The 17,580-nt window shown below is 40.0% G+C and overlaps 1 protein-coding gene across 2 annotated transcripts in view; it reads left to right on the top strand.

Moving 5' to 3' along the window:
- Positions 1-6,000: 6,000 nt before the first annotated feature.
- Positions 6,001-17,580, top strand: part of dclre1b (DNA cross-link repair 1B) — a 55,159-nt gene continuing 43,579 nt past the window's right edge. The window contains exons 1-4 of one of the 2 annotated variants that reach the window (XM_022203551.2): positions 6,004-6,690; positions 7,525-7,690; positions 8,480-8,662; positions 10,047-13,519. In XM_022203551.2, the coding sequence (XP_022059243.1) occupies positions 6,493-6,690; positions 7,525-7,690; positions 8,480-8,662; positions 10,047-11,209 (1,710 nt within the window). In that variant the 5' untranslated portion in view covers positions 6,004-6,492 and the 3' untranslated portion in view covers positions 11,210-13,519. Of the gene's footprint in view, positions 6,691-7,524; positions 7,691-8,479; positions 8,663-10,046; positions 13,520-17,580 lie in introns of those variants that run through there. The other variant, XM_051949039.1, reaches the window with a different exon arrangement.

The following is a 17,580-nucleotide window of genomic DNA, read 5'->3' as shown; positions in this document are numbered from 1 at the left end:
TGTTGTTGCAGCAGTGTGGAAAAGAGGGTGGTCACAAAGACTAGCTCTAACAACGGGTTAGACAGCAATCATCGCTGCCGTGCTGTGGTATTGTGTAAGTGTTTATGCTGGTGCATCAGAAATGACAAACAGCAAGAGCACAAATAGAGACATCATGGAAAGCCCTATTGAGGAGCTGAAGAGGATGAAGTCAAGAAAATGAAACAAAGACACATCAGTGCAGACAGACGGAGTGGAACCAAGACAGTGACAGAGAGATAAAGAGAAAAAGCCAGATGGAAGTGGAGAGTGCCTGCCAGAAGGAGGATATGTGTCCTCACCAGCTTGTTTTAGCCAAACTTCCTCCGCGCCCCCATGGGACATTTTCAGCTTCTCACACGTGTCCATAAATATCTCTGAAGGAGTGTGCAGCACCACTGCATCATCCCAGGGGGATATAAGACATAAGCTGCCATCGCCTTCACTGCACAAATTTGTTGACTCAGATAAATGGAGGTAGCTCACACTGTTCTGTATTTATGTTGGATCGATTAATAGTGATGTCAGGGATATGAGAGAGGGAATTATCAGTGCAATTCATTTCACACCCACAGTGCTTAGAACAGGACAAAATAGAAAATTTAGTTAGCTGCACATGAGAAGGTATACGGTCAATTTTGCATGGTCAGTAAAAGCAGGAGGAGGATTTAAAACTCTATTTTTAATAACAGCCGTGGCAGATCACAGACTGTGCAGCCATCTGCTTTTGTGGGATCATTGCTGCTGTCTGAAAGCACACTTGTCTGTTTTTTTTCCTGCATAAAAACATGACAGAGAAGAAAACTCATCCTCCTGACCGTAGCAACCTTTGGCATCGGTGCTACTGATGTTTTTCTTGTCAGCATGTTTATGTTCTTATGATTAAGTAAGAATAAAAATAGGACAGCTTGGCTTTCTGCAAATAAATTGCAGCTTCTGTTAATGAGGATTTTTAATCATTTTAAGGAAATGATGCAGGTTAATAATATCATACCATGTAATGATTCAATGTGTATTCATTCATGAGTGATTTTTGTGGATATACAGCATGTAAGTTATCAATATTTCACTCCAGTCAAGATGCTGCTACTGTGCTGCAGCTGTAAGATAGGTGCTACATGGGAATTTCTGTTTTTCTGATGAATTTTGCATCAGTACTCTAAAAATAAAGCAACAGGAGGATTATTCTAATTGACCATCTTGCGCCTCGACTATTTGAAGTTACCCCCAACAGTGTGCAATAATCTAAGGGCATCCCAGCTGTCTTAACTTATTGCAAAGCATAAGATGTGAGCAGTAACAAGGGCTCCACTGATTTCCTGCAGAGGTATTTGTGCATGCATGAGTGTGTCTGTGGAGAGAGATAATTAACTGTAAAGCAGGGTGTGATAAATGCGCTCCCAGGTATGGAAAGAGGACACACACTGTGCGATAAGAGAGGACTGTGCTGCAATCCCAGGTATAATCCTGAAAAGTGAGCCGTGTGCAAACGGAAGGGTGGGTGGGGCGCTACAAATGGCTGCTGTCATCGCCATAGTAACGCCCCCATTTACTGTTACCCCTTTCCTCCTTGTGTCAGAGATAATTGCCTGAGATGATGTTCAGGATGGTTACCTGCACAATTATACAGTATATTTATAACTAACATAAATATATACTTATGTACTATAACAGGTGAGTCAGTCTGTGGTTTTAGAGAATCCATTGTTCAATGTCACACAGTCACATAAACACCATTTGAATTATGCATTTTCTGCAAAATAAGCTTCCATATCTGTGAGAAGGATGCTTTCCGCTGTTTGTTTGTTGGGCAAATAATCTTCTCCTTGCATTCAGAATCTCTTCTAATTTAGGAAGCTTAAAAAATAAATCTACAGACTCATTTTCTTTTCATGGAAATGGAATTGTCATTGCACAGCTGTTTGCTCTCTGTTGGCGCCATCTAGTGGAGAGCAGAGAATATTTTAACAATTTTCAGCATGTGGCTGCATTTTTTTTATTGAATAAACCAAACTTTAAGGTGAATAAAACAACACAGACTCGAAATTAAGCTAAACTGTGTATAATCTAACTAATTAATTAAATGTGTGGCCTATATGTAGGCTGCTGCTTTGTATTTATCATTATGTTTGTCTTTCATAACTTATAGACTGAAACCAATCAATCAACTTTGATTAATAGAATTAATAATCGGTTTAGCTATATTTTATTAATAAAACTTACCAAAACCAAGCTTACAAAGTGTTGGATTGAGACAAACTCGAAAAATACATAATAAAATCGAAAAACTACAAAGAAAGAGAAGTTTGTTCCAAAGATATTAGACATTACTAAAAAAACAAACAAACAGCTGCAGTCATGGAAAAAAGTCATTAGACCACCCTTGTTTTCTTCAATTTCTTTTTCATTTGAATGCCTGGTACCACCAAAGGTATATTACCTGAAGATTACAATGAACCTGACGAAAGATGCAACTGAATACAAAATACCTTATATCCTATTTGATATGCTAAAGCTTAATTGTATTCCATGGGTATATAAGAGGTAGCTGGTCGCAGCAGTAAGCGTCTTTCTACCCTCCAAGATGACCGTCACTTATCCATTCCTATGTCAGGAATCATTGTCAGGCCCCCAGGGACCTTAAAAATGAGTGAGCACTGTTGAGAAATGTGACTTGTTTGACAAGGACAGTTAGAAACCAACTTCTTGAAGCTGGTCTGAAGTCACACATCAACCCTTGAAGCCCTTCATCAACGAAAGGTAGAGGAAAGCCCGGTTACTCTTTGCTGGGATCACAAGGATTGGACTGTTGGTGATTGGACTATGGTTCTCTTTAGTGATGAATCCAATTTTCAGTTGATGCCCACTCCAGGCAACTCATGTACAGGGCTACTCCTGGAAACAGTCTTCTTCCATCAGCTGGAAAACTCTTTCCATCCTGCAATGATTGGATTTTCCAACAAGACAATGCCTCCTGCCACACAGCAAGGTCAGTTAAAGCCTGGATGGAGAACCAGAACATTGGAACCATGCCTTGGCTGCTCAATCACCAGATCTAAATCCAATTGAAAACCTGTGGAAAATCATCAAACACAAAATGGAGAACCACAAGCCCAAAAACAAAACTAATTTCTTTGAATTTGTCCAACAGGAATGAGCTGCTGTGACAGCAGAACAATGTCAGAAGCTGGTGGAGAGCATGTCAAGACGCATGGCTGCAGCCATCAGAAACAACGGTTATGAATCAGTACTAACTCCTGTGTGGATCATGTGACTAAAACAGACAGAAAAGAAAACATGGAATGAATAAAAGCTGTGCTTGGCAGTACAATAATAGCCATAGCTATTAATGTAAGAACTGAAGTGATTTTGGCTATTATCAAGAAAACTGAAAAATGGCTAGATATTAGCGCTTATGAGCTATTTTTGTTGTTATTATATTTGTCCAAACAATTGTACCTTTAGTTGTACCAGGCATTAAAAGGAACAAGAAATTGAAGAAAACATGAATGGTCTAATAATTTTTTCCCTGACTGTATTTCTGGATGATTTTTTCTTATAAGAATGAATCATGTTCCCCACAGCATTGTAGAAAAACACTTATTGATGCAACTCTTTTCTCAGTTCTGGATTATTGTGACATTTCATACATGCATGAATCAGCTGTGACTCAGAAGACCTTGGACTTGTGTCCTTGGTCCTCGCTGTTTTTGCTACACTCAAAAAATAAGTGTTATAATAAGTGCTTACTGGTACCAAAATTTTGTCTTTGCTGTGACGCTATAGATGAAACAGAAAATCTTTTAGCAGGAGGTGGTTTTGAAGAGCCATTTCTGCAAACAGATCATGAAAGTACTTAAAAGAAGCATAAGAAAATGGTTAGTTTAGGTGCTATAAATGACTCACTAATAGGTAGAACATCAACCCTTAAAACCTTCAATTTTAAGGGTAAATTTGGGATCCACTTTAAAAATTGGCCTAAATAAAAAAAACACTAAATACATTGGACAGTTGTAGAGACAGTGAACTTTTATGTGTGAACTGTAAAAATGCAGAATTTCTAGATGTTCCAATATAATACATTGAAAAAATGCATCTCTTGTCAAGAAAGCCCAGCAAATTTTGTGACGGATGAGAGGAGCATAAGTCCATCCTCCAATCCTCATCACAGAGCCACTAAAGGGATTGTTCTGACCAGGTGCATCTCTGTCTGGTTTGAAGCCTGCAAAGACTCTGACAGGAAACAGAGAGGAACCTCACTTCCATCCATTTAGGACATTGCACACAAACACGATTTGACCACCAGCTCGATTAACGACCCCACACCCAGCCTCATGATGGACTGTTTACCATGTTGCCCTCTGGCAAGAGGTTCTACAGCAGGCAGAGCAGAACTTACAGGTTCCGCAGCAGCTTCTTCCCCCAAGCAAATGCACTGTTGAACTCCTCTCTCCCCCCGAAACACACTCTGAAAGTCTGCACTGGGCTGTTTATGTGCAGTATAAAAAGGTGCACTAAATAAGGTGTAAATGCATGCCATATATAAGGCGCATTATGATGTGTTATTCAGTGTGCAGTGCACTTTAGCAGGCCCTCGGTCCTAACGCTTACAATATTTATGTACGTATAAGCAAGTATCAGAAAGTGTGCGTTCATGTGCGTGCTTGTACAAATATCTTATTTTTATTTTGCAACTACCAAATATGAATAATTGATTCATTGAGAAAGTAATTTACATTCAATCAGTAACAGAAATAACAGTCAGTTGCAGCTCTAATTTTGTGCCACTGAATGGCTTGTTTAGCAATTCAAGAAACCACATAAAGTAAGTGAAAAATCATCCACTAAATACTAAGGGTCTTCACTTGTATTGGCGCTTTTTGAAACAAGAAAAACCTCGTCTTCTGAGAGTAGTTGGCTATTTTCATCGTGGCCACTAGAGAAGCTGGGTGCCACTGCAGTTTAATCTTCAGGCTCCAGGGGACTACAGTCTCTCAGGACCTGAAGTGGGAGACGAACATCTTCTCCATCCCAGAACAGGCTCAGCAGAGGATGTATTTTCGGCGACAGATGAAGAGACACGGTCAGCCACAGGAGCTATTGATCCAGTTCTACACTGCAGTCATCAAATCTGTCACTGTGCGGTTTGGAGCTGCCACACAGCAGAACAGAAACAGACTACAGCGCTCAGTACGGACTGCAGAAAACATCTCTGGAGCCCCCTGCTCTCCATCCAAACTGTTCTCCCTCCTCCCCTCTAGCAGGCACTACAGAGCCATGTTCACTAAAACCACCAGACACAAGAACAGCTTCTACCCCACTGCCATCACCCTTTAAAACAGTTGAGCTATTCCTCCACACCTGTACAATATACAATATTCCAATGGATATGTACATTACTTTTTGCATTAAGAACAGCATTCTCTGCTTTTGCACTGTTATCATTCTAGCAATTACCATTTTGCACTACTGTGTTTATTTATTCCTTTCCAGCTTGTAAATATCTGTATATATTGTAATGTATTTATTTTTGTCTATTATTTTTTCCCTGTTCTTCTTTCTATAGTTTCTTAATAAATAAAAAATAAAGGAACACAATGACAAAAAGGAAAAACAAAAGGAAAATACAAAGGGAAATGGCATAAGCAAAGACAAAACTGACCTTTACATTTCCATATTATTAAAAAATACATTTATTTGTCTTATATTTACATATTTATTTCTTTATTTTAATAGAATTATTTTTACATTTATTTTTATTTCTTGCTCTTTATATTTACACATTTATTTCCTTATTTTTAATAGAATTATTTTTTATTTATTCCTCTTCAAATGTACACATTTATTTCCTTTTTTTAACTCTTTTAAAAATATTTTTTGCTATTTATTCCTCTTAATATTTACACATATATTTCCTTTTTTTTTTAAACAGATGTATCTTTTTATTATGGCACGCTTGTGATTCCACCGGTAGGTGGCAGTGTGGTACAAACAACAAGACAGCAGCTACCGAACAAAACCAAAGAAGATGAAAAAGGAGGAAGGAGGGGTTGAAGCGATAAATTGAAAACAGAAATGGCGGGTTGTAAAAGCTGCTGGCTGCACACTGAAAACACGACTGACCAGCTGATGATGTTCCAGTCGGTTGGAGAATCTTTTTTATAACGTCAACGGCGTCGCGAAGCCTTAAAATAGCATGTAGCTAAAACATGCTAACCAGAGTTGCAGCTGTGTTTAATAGCAGGAATTCCTTTCTGCGTTAGCTAGCTAGAAGTCGATTGTTTTGTTTTTTTAATTGCCAACGTTATCGCTACTATTTCGGCAGTAGTTTAAAAAGTACACTTTAGCAACCTTACTGTGGTCAAATCTTTACGGAACACCAGTTCGACAGTCTGTCAGTCGAAATAACTGAGATTCGCAGCTGCTAAACATTTGGAGAGGAACCAGTTAGAGTTACTAGCCTCCGGAGAAACCATGTCCGTCAATGGGAAAGTCATCCCGCACACCCCGCTGGCTGTAGACTACTGGTACATTCGGAAATGTCCAGGCACCCGGCTGTTCTTTCTGTCCCACATGCACAGCGACCACACGATGGGTTTGACATCCACCTGGAGCAACAGGCCCATCTACTGCTCCCCGACCACCGCCACCCTGCTCAGACTCAAGCTCCAGGTGAATGAAACATACTCGGCCTCTGTGCATCACAGTTCAACATTTAAAAAAATGGACTGACTTATTCACACAGGAAAAATCCATTTAGTACAAGATAAGATCAACCTTGAATTCCACGACGGGGAAATTTGTAATGTTACAACAACAAAAGTCATAGTGTAGGGATCATAAGTAAAAAAAAATACAAATAAACCAAAGATATACATAGGTGTTGTTGATATTGTACAGATTCTTCATTATCTGAACATTCAGCTAGTGCACAGATTGTTCTGGAAGTGGAAAAATGCAATGCAATATCCCAGTGCCCTGCAAAAACACTTATAAAAAAAATCCTTTATTCCCTCTGCAGTAACCACCCTGAACAAAATGAAATAAGACACTGAACACTGCATATACATCAATTTTTATGGCTGCTGTTTCTTTCGAACATTTCTTTCTTCTGGGCGGTCTAAGGCACACCTGTGCACTAATCATGGTGTCTAATCAGCATCTTGATATGGCACACCTGTGAGGTGGGATGGATTATCTCACCAAAGGAGAAGTGCTCACTATCACAGATTTATTCATTTTCAGATTCATTTTCATACTCCTCAAACCATTTCCTGACCTTGTGCTTGTTGTTAAATAATTGCATTTGTTGTTTTAATAAGTAATAGGAATTACTCTCATAGAGTATAATTATTTGACGTTGACTGATTGTGTGACAGATATATTTTTATGTAACATTGAATGTATTCTAGAGACATTTTGAGGTTACTGAAGCTGGAGTGGATAGATTGCAGCACTGAGATATTTCTGTGTTATTCTCCACTGATCATTTCTATTTCTGCTCAGGTGAAAGAACAGTGGATCCATCCTCTAGAGCTCGGTGAGCCATACCTGCTCCCACTGGACGACATCGGCAAGGAGAGGCTCACGGTCACACTGATAGATGCCAACCACTGCCCAGGATCTGTCATGTTTCTCTTCGAAGGCTACTTTGGCTCTATCCTGTACACTGGTGAGTTTCTCTGATGAAGATTTTCTGAAGTCGAGGGTAGTTATACACTCACAATCAACATCTTAACCCTATTTGAAAAATTGCAAGCATTTGCTAGAACTTCAAAATGCAAAATGAAGAAATAAGAGCGAGAGGAAAAATTGGAGCAGGCAATTTATTGAAAACAACATAAACTCAAACATGCTTTTGTCATCTGATCAAAAGTTTAAGACCACAACCTTTAAAAGCCAAAATCTGCACAGAAATTTGGATTCCATGTCCTTTCCTGTCAGATACTCGCACTGCCATGACCTCCTGATGGCAGAGGTAAAAAAAAAAAGCTTTCTGTCTTTTCTTCTTGAGCTGCATAAGAGACAGTCATTTTCAGTTTCTTAAAAGATCCTGAGGGTTATGGAACAAAAAATTCAAGTGATAGACACAAAAAAATTTCACCAGGGCTGAGCCAGAAGATCCGATTGGCTGACACGATCCTCAACCCAAATGAAGGCATCAGGAGGTCATGAATATCTGACAGGAAATAACATGGAAGGGAGTTCAGTTGTTTTTTTTCAATAAATTGCCTGCTCAGTTTTTTTTCTCCTGCTCCCATTTCTTCTTTTTGTATTTTGAAGCTCTACTTAGAACCTTCTTAAGATTTAACAGTTGAAAATGCAATTTCTTGCAATTTTTCAACTGGTCTTAAGATTTTAATTGGTAGTATATTTGTTTTTTCTTTGAAGTTTTTTGCGTTGCTTTCTGACACCATGTGGCACTGTAATAAATTAAGTATTAACTTTTTCTTAATTTCAGGTGACTTTAGATACACTCCTTCAATGCTGCGTGAGCCGTGCCTGAGGACAAACACCACTATAGACGTCCTGTACCTGGACAACACCAACTGTGACCCCAACCGAACTCTGCCAACCAGACAGAGAGCGACTCAGCAAATCAAAGAGATCATTCGCAGGCACCCTAACCACACTATTGTCATAGGTGAGTTTATTTAGTCCCTAAGAAAAACGGATTTTACACATAAATTGACAAATATACAGTTGGTCATTTTTCAGGTAAGTGTGTGACGGGTAATTTGTGATTTATTGTGGCTGTCTGTGAAATCTTTGACACAACTTTGTAAGTGCACAGCTGCATATATTACCAAGAAGTAATATGTCCAGGCACAGAATTATCTTCAGTGCAATTCAGTTATATTTATAGAGCACCAAAATCCATTTTTACATAGTGAGGTCCAGACCTTACAATATACTGAACCCTGACTTGTATTAACATTGAGCTTCCAGTACCTGGCACATCTGATAAACTTGTTTAAAACAATTGTACATAAAATATAGAATTATTCCTCAGACCTTGTATTAGGCTCGACTACAAAATCATCAGATTTTTTTTTTTTTTTAAAAACTTAAAAAGTACTCAGCTAATAGCAACCTTGTGCTACTTTGCAAAATGTTCCAAATGACTGAAAACACGGGGCAGTGGTGAACTGCTGTCTGCTGTATACCGAGTTTCAGCTCATTACTTGGCTCTCCTGCCAGCAGCTGCACCGTATTGATTCACAGTCGGAGCTATCATAGCATCATTTTCGGGCGCTGCTGGCTGCTGTTTTCAAGGAAAAGCACTGAAAAAAATCCACTGTACAGACTTGTTTGCTGCAGGCTTTGCAACAAACAGCAGACACACAGTCAGCAACCAGGTGGTGCACATAACGGTACATTCAGCCACCAAAGACTCCGGTATTTCCGTCAAGAATTAATAGAGAACAAAACAGCTAGAAGATGGTGAACTTACATTTGCAAGGCTTGTTTTCATGGCAGCTCTGCCACTGTAGGTGTGTGTGTGAATGAGAAAGACACTGTAAAGCATTTTGTAGTACCTAGCTCGGGTTATAATGTTCCGCCTTATATATGCTGGAAGTTGTTTGTTCCCAAATTTTCACCATCATCTTACGAGGTGATATATTCACAACTTGTTTCTGCTGCTCCTACACAGGGCTGCAAATACGATGATTTTTTGACTATCAAATAATCTGTTGATCATTTTCTTGATAAATCAGTTAATGGTTTTACTTATAAAACATCAGAAAACTGTGAAAAAAGCCCGAGATGATGTGAGAGAAGTAAAGAAACCAGAAAATATTCAATTTAAGATGCAGGAATTAGACCATTGTGACTTTTTTTCTGAAAATAAAACTCAAATTTTATTATTACAGTAGTTTGTAATTGAATTAATACTCAACAACTATTTGATTAATCATTGCAGCTCTTTCAGTCACCAAAGAACACAGTTATTGTATTTTAAACGTTTAAGTCCTTGTTGTTGCTCAGTACACTCAGCAGACACAGACCCTCATTCTGTCTTGTAGGCCTGTATGCGCTCGGTAAGGAGTCGCTGCTGTTGGAGCTGGCGATGGAGTTTAAAACCTGGGTCGAGGTCAGCTTTGAGAGGATGGAGACCCTCAAAGCTCTGGAGCTGCCTGACGTCTTCACTACTGAGACAGGGGCCGGTCGGATCCGAGCCGTGGATCACTCAGAGATTTGTTTTTCCGCTTTGCACCAGTGGAACAACGAGCAGCCCACGCTGGCCATCTTGCCCACCAGCAGGCCTTTGGTCTCCTTTCACCCCAGCGTCCACGTAGTGCCCTATTCAGACCACTCCTCCTACCAAGAGCTGGAGGATTTCGTCTCTGCGCTCAAACCTACCTCCCTCGTTCCCATTGTAGGAAAATGTGTTCCTGGAAGTCTCTCTGCCTTGATGCTCGGTAAAAAGCGCCATGAAATCGTGGTACCTGAGTCAGTCCGACTCTACATGTTGAGACAGCCTGGGATTCAGCTCGGCTCATCGGCATGCACAACCCTTCAACGGAGACACTTCCAACCTCTTGATCCCAAAGGTGTGATATTTGAGTCTCCTGTAAGGGCATCTAGTAGGTCATTTGAGGAAACATGGGAGGCAGAATGCCTGGAGCAAGATGGATATGAGGAAGACATGGACACAGAAAGTAGTGAAAAAGATTCTGACTGCATCCTTGTAGACCTGAGCACACGACTGAGCCCTGACAAACACAGAAGAAGAGACATGTGGAACCTAAACATTGTCCAAACTGTCTCTGAAGAAATGATGGCGGCAGATTTGGTCCCACTCGGTTCATTCACGCAGAGCAGCTTTTCTCCAGTGGAGATTCTAACCAACACCAAGGCTTGCATGAAGCCTGTCAGGACCCCCAAAGAGCTTTTTGAAACTGACGCCAGAATAACCAATAATCAGCACAACGGACATGGAAATGTTCGGAACAACCTCACGCCGTCAGATGGAGATGGCATGAGTCGGCACGGTGAGGTTGATCAGAACGACAGCGTGACGTTATTTCGCAACAGCCACCGTAACGATTCCGACACTGCATCCCGCTCCTCGGTTGTGCTGCGTCATGAATACATAGAGGAGCTCGAAAACAGACTTTTAAAGAATCTGCCCTTCTCAGAGGAGGACTTTAAAGCTCATGGCCTCCTGAAGAACAGCTTTGTGTAGCACTTTCCCTTCTCGTCTTTGTACAATTCAAACAAGGATGACACGTATTTGACAAATTTTTCTTTCTTTCAAAGGCCTTGTTGTGCCTCTGTGTGTTAAAATAATGCACTTTAAATAACTGTTCTTTCATTGCTATATATATATTTTCTTTTCTTTGTTGTGCTGCTGTTGTTTTTGTTGACTTTAAAGAGGGTTGTGATCAGAAGGTCTTTGGACTGAAACGGTTAATGTGATTGACTAACTTCTGCCCTTACTTTTGCCTCCTGATTGGGGAAAAAATGAATCGGTGTAATTTATGTTTAGATTGTTTTTTTCCACTCTTCTGTGTTGGCCTGCTTTAGCCACACAGAACAACAAAGACATTTTCCGTTGCGGCGTCACAGCTGCTTGATGGGACGATCGACCACAGCCAACTCTGGCTGCTTTTGTCCAATGAACTGTGCCGGAGACGACAGAGTTTTTGAAACTGTCTTTGTACTTTTAGAGCTCCCCTCTAAATCTTTGTGATTTAGAACTGGGTTTTACTCATGTGTCCTTGTTTGTACGGAAATGAGCCTTAATTTACTGGTTACTGATGGTTAGCTGATGTTGGTGGCACAGCTCAGCATGACTAACCATTCCCCCTGGAAAGTCCCTAATTGTCACAATGTAGACGTGTACTAATGACTGATCTTTGTCTTTACCACCGTCCTGAAAAGCTTAATCATTGTTTGTCTTTCAACTGTGATCACCTGAAAATCAGGGTCAGTAAGTTTGAGACTTGTTTGAGTCAAAGGATGGAATATTTGCATCAAAGTGAGTTCAAAGCCAAAAGTCTGTAGATCAGTTTTAGTCTAAAACTTAAAATGAATTGAAAAAAAATGTTGGACACAGTCATGTTTTTGCCAAATTCCATATCAGCCTTTTCACTTTAACTGCCACTTTAATGTTTCTAGTGTGTGGGCAAAGTCCTTTTTAGGGTAAAATTGTTACCGTGGGTTTGTGTGGGAAGCTACATTTAAATGGGAATAGTAATATTAAAGGTCCCTCTTGGTTTTGGTGTAATCTGTGTTTTGCATTTTTGAGCCAAGAGGTTGTTGCTACACTGGTAGTTGTGATTGTTCTTGTTTTATCTTTGGTGGTTGGTGGTTATTTAGCCACCATGACAATGTTCTTTTGTGGGTTAATCCACTGCTGAAGTTTTTTCTTTTTTTTTTCAAAAATAAGGACATTTCTAAGGGAACCTAAACTTTTGAACCATAGTGTATATAATCTGGTCTTGATTGATCAAAGTGATCTGGATTTATATGCAGGTTAGCAAATTTTAACAATACATAGAACACTGAAAAATTGTGAAAAATCACCAGAAGGTCCTTGAGACTTGACTCTGAAACACTTTGTGAATATCTGTGTAGATTTTTAGTCTTTCACATCACGGTGATGCTGACAGCTTCAGTAAAAAGCAAATGGGTTTGTCTTTTATCTTTGTTTCACCTTTTGTTCTCCCTTGAATGAGAGGAGAAACATCTTCGAGAACATTGAAAGGAAGTCCAGTTGAAGCTCCTTGAAGAATGTGAAGTAACTTTGCTCTGTTACAACCAATAGAGGATTTACCTGTTGAATGGTTGTCCCTATTCTATCGCCTCTCATTTCCTCTCAGTTCTCTACAGGAAACTCGGTAGTAAAGACATGGAATGCCTCTAACATAATACCCAGACTACCAGCAAAGTAATTCAGAAGGATCAAATTTTAAAGGTAATTTGTAAACTACTGCATTGTAGGAAGGACAGTGAATATTTGACTGTATGCAGCAGTGACTGTGGTGTCTTGTTGCTATTAAAAAGAACAGAAATATTGATGGCCTTTACTAAACCCCTGTGACTTTAAGTTCACTGGTCTGAATAGCTGCTGACCTTTAGTGTGTGAAGCCTTCAGTTTCTCTCTATTGTTTGGTGTGAATTCTCTTTACACATGGGAAAGCACATATATATCAAAACAATGTGCTTGGAACCCATTTATTGCCGCTTGCAGCTGTATTCCCGAGTGTTAGACGACAGTACTCTATAACTGCTATGGACCTGCAAACATTGTGAAGCATTTTTGCCTTTTTATGTTGGAAAAAATATGACTTTGGGTTGAATTTTTGTGCAAATAACTAAAATGTTAACCTACATATTGTCTTTTCTGAACACTCATTTTGACTACTCACTAGCATAAAAGATTTATTTCTTGTCAAAGAAGAAGAGAAAGGAACACTTCAGTACTTTTAACTGTTAGATACATATTGAATACAGGCTCCTCTTTTCAATAAACTACACTTTTCCCAGCACAGGAAGGTTCTGTGTGTGTTGTCTCTTTTCAAATAGATGGTTTAAAGCACTACTCTCTGTGCTACAGTACGGAGACTTGTTCCAGCTGATTCTGCTCTAAGCTGAAAAACGTCAATAGTTTCCTGTTGCAGTGCTGTTATTCTCCCCTAAGATGGCAGTAGTTTGCTAAAGAACCCAGCAGACGATTTTTACTTTATGCCTTCCCTCTCATTAAATTTGGGTTTTATGTTTTTGCAGCAGATATTATTCACATAAAAAATAAAAAGTCATGTCTTTTGAACAAAATCTAAATTTTCCCCCCACAGTTTTATACTAAGCTAATGATCATTATATCATATGAAATAATGAAAACGTTAAATTACAGGAGTTAGCACATACCACCATGGCAACTGAATGTGGAAATTACCAGATGCCTGCAGTGCTCTGATTGGAAACTGAGCTTTGACCAGTTGAATCCACATAAGACTGGATTATTGTGTGAGAGCGGTACTGAAGCATGAATGCAGCACCAGCAGACTACAGAAAAGGACCAGCTGTCTTTTCTTTTGCTCTCCACACGAAGGTAGCTTGAAGCTCTGCGTGCTTTCTGTTACCCTGACAAAGACAGAATCCACTAATGAAGCATCACCTGAACCTCTTCTTACACCAAAACCCTCATTCCAGTAGCACTACAACCCACTGTAATGAAAGGGCAAATGTAAGATGGACACACCAGAAGATCAAAACTCGAGCAGAGTAGCAGCTCGAAACAAACCACCTCAGATCCAGCTGTATGAACATTTTTTTTTAAACATTTTTTGTCGTCCCTGATCTTCCCACGTCCCATAAGGCTGCTCTCTGAAAAGGCGCCCTCTGTAAAGTCATCTCTGTGTGAACTTCAGATATCTCAGAGGTGTCGTGTTGTGACATTACAAAGTCGGCATCAGTGGGTTGTCACGGTGACATGAGTCTCCTCATGAGCTCAAAAGGATGAATGACCAGATCCTGCGTGATGTGTCACTGCATGTGGGAGAAACTGGCAGCTCGGGGCTCACAGGCAGAAGAATACTCATAACGACTGCTAATGAACAAAGTATTCACCAACACAACGCTGTACAAATACTCCTGAAAATACCCTTACAAGTAAAAGTTTTGCATGGAAAACTGTGCTTAAGTATAATTCAGTAAAATAAAACACCAAAGTTAGTTATTTACAGCCGAAACAGAAGGTGTTTAGACAGTTACACATTGATTAACTACAGAAAGTTTTTTTTATTTTGTGAGATTTCATGCATATTTTTTAAGCCACTCTTGCATTCAGTTAGCCTAGCGGCGCTACACCCATGCTCTGAAGACACAAGGGTCTAAGCGCGCTCGACAGGGAGGGAGGCGGGCTCGAAGGTTGTCTATCTTGTAAGGCAGTTTGGTGTTTTGCAGAGAGCCCAGTTACACTTCTCTACCCCCATCCTTTACACAGAGCAGCTAAAAACCACAAGCAAAAAATCCCACAAGAAAGGAAAAAAAACAAAACAAAATGAAATCTAACAGCCCTCCAAATTGACAACTCTAGTGAAGTGTAAAATGTGTAATTTTTAATATGTAGTAAAATCTCAGCAGGATTTTATCATTTATCTTGTGATTTCATAATATAAATGTAGAGATTCACAACGCGTTTCTTCACTCTGCAGCAATTGGGTAGGTATACAACCAATCAGCGCAACGAATAGGCTCCTAGAGCGCTGGAAATCAGAGGATGCGGTAGTTCGGTGAAGCCTTATTTATACAGTCAATGGGTGAAGCTCAAGTATATTACAGACATGTTAACAGAAAAATTATTCAGAGTCGGTGCTAATGGAGCTCAACGATTTTTGTTGTTGACCCTGGCAGAGAATTAAATTCGTTGCCGTGTGTTGTCTAGCGCGGCTAGGCTAGTTGTTTCCAGTTGTTTCTGTCAGAATCGTCGTGCCTCTGTCGTCACTTAGTTACGCCCGCCTTCTGACTCTACACTTCATGGTGATTCGTCCGGCCAGTTTTAGGAGCATCCAACCTCGAGCCTTATGGAGGGTAACTAGACCCACCCTGGCAGAGAATTAAATTCGTTGCCGTGGGTTGCCTAGCGCGGCTAGGCTAGCATTCAGTGCCAATATGGCTGCCTTTGTGGCTTCACATAATTCTTTAGTTTTAAGCGTTAAGTGAGAGCTGACGACTTCTGAGTTGTGCTACGGCTTGAATGTCAGCAGGAAACCACTCTAGACCTTTACATGTGCTGGTGATGACATGAAATGTCCTCTTATACACCCTGAGAATACAATTAAGCTTAAGCATTTCAAATAAGACGTAAAGTATTATGGAATCAGATGCATTTTTTGTCGTGTTCATTGTATTCTTCAAGTCATTTTCCTTTAGTGGTACCAAGCATTAAAATGAACAAGAAGCTGAAGAAAACAAGGGTGGTCTAATCATTTTTTCCATATAGTGACACGTAAAGAAAATGCTTGTGTAAAGTACAAATACCTCAAAATTGTGCAGCACTTAAGTAGTTAGATCTTATTGATGATTTCTCCACCTAACAGAGGAGCATCACTGGACTCCCTCACAGGTCAAATGTTAAAGTCAGTGAGACCCCTCACCTTCCTGTACATGACCAGGATGCAACCTGCTCTGTGGGGAGCCAACAAACGGGCCACAGGACGAATAGGAACCACAGATGGATTGTTTCAGTGTGCTGATGTGGACGCTCAGGTTATAGCCATTTGCAGTCTTTCTTGGCAGCAAAGGGGGGACAGAATCTTGTCCTCCTAAGATCGGCTGAATTGTAATCAGGACGAGACGACGCCCCAGATTGAATTTGCATCGACGTTCCTGCATATTTAACACAAACCTCCTTTTTTTCCCCGTAGCCCCAAAATGCTATTTTAAGACCGTGTGCTCGTACCGCAAAAACAGAAAACATATTTGTGACTAAAATAATAATAATGATTTGAGGGTGGAGAGGAGAGAGGGGGGATGCATTTGCTTTTTTTCTTTTTTCTTTATTTTTTGTTGCATTCAGAGAATATGAAGCTCTGGCAGTGAGGGCAGGAAATGAAAGGAAATGGAGTGTCACATGCCCCCACAAACATCGCAGCAGGGTGTTAGGGCTAAAGTAATGGATTCCTCACACACGCCATTACTTCAAAGTGGAAATCATGGGGACACTGCCACCTGCAAGGCCAAGCCCTCTTGAGGGGAGTAAAACTGCTCATAGAATAACACGCCTTTTACGATTCACTCAACTCAAGTCAATGAATGTATGAAGGATGATAGTTTGATTAACGCACATTCTAGCTACTTCGTCTTGCATCCGATAGGTCACAAGTGTACAAACAGAAATAATTGCTGGTCCAGGTGTACGCCAGCAACAAAATTCAATCCCAGTGTGTCGCCTCTCCTCTCCAGCTGTGTAATTTATAGCTCTGCTCCAGCCTGAGATCTCAGTGCATTCTTCATCTGTTACCAAAATTCGTCTCCCCTCAAGACCTGCAAATGCTAAAAAAGTTACAGCACATGACAGGCGAGCACACCCAACTTCTGTTTTAAGTATCAAAGCACTAAATCACAGAGAGTCCCAGATTCTGGCCGGCAGACTCGCTGCTGTAAAGTCTTTGAACTGGACACTGGGATGATTTGTTCATCATTTATTTGTATGGATTTTACAATAGCTGCATTGTTTTTTTTGTTTTTGTTTTACGTACCCTCCCTGCAGTCACATAGCTACCCCTCCGTTTTCACTGAAACTCTTATTTTATACCACACGCCTCATCTCAACTACAATTTATCCAAAAAGTTCAAAGAATTTTCTGATTTTTCTACTACTTCTACTAATAATAATAGCTTTATTCATATAGTCCACTTAAGAACAGCGTTTACAAAGTGACAGTTAAAACATGCAAACACAGAGACAGTCAAAGAAGCTGTAGGAGACAAGACAGAGCACTCAATTAAAAATAAATATTAAAAATGCCAATAAATGAAGTGAATAATTAGCTAGATTAGCACGCGGCTCAAACAAGGGAACCAGGCAGTTTGAAAATTAAAGAACAA

Source organism: Acanthochromis polyacanthus, chromosome 6 (genome assembly GCF_021347895.1).
Source record: "Acanthochromis polyacanthus isolate Apoly-LR-REF ecotype Palm Island chromosome 6, KAUST_Apoly_ChrSc, whole genome shotgun sequence".
NCBI lineage: Eukaryota > Metazoa > Chordata > Actinopteri > Pomacentridae > Acanthochromis > Acanthochromis polyacanthus.
Note: the sequence above shows the minus strand (reverse complement) of the source record. Positions and strands in the feature narration are given on the sequence as shown.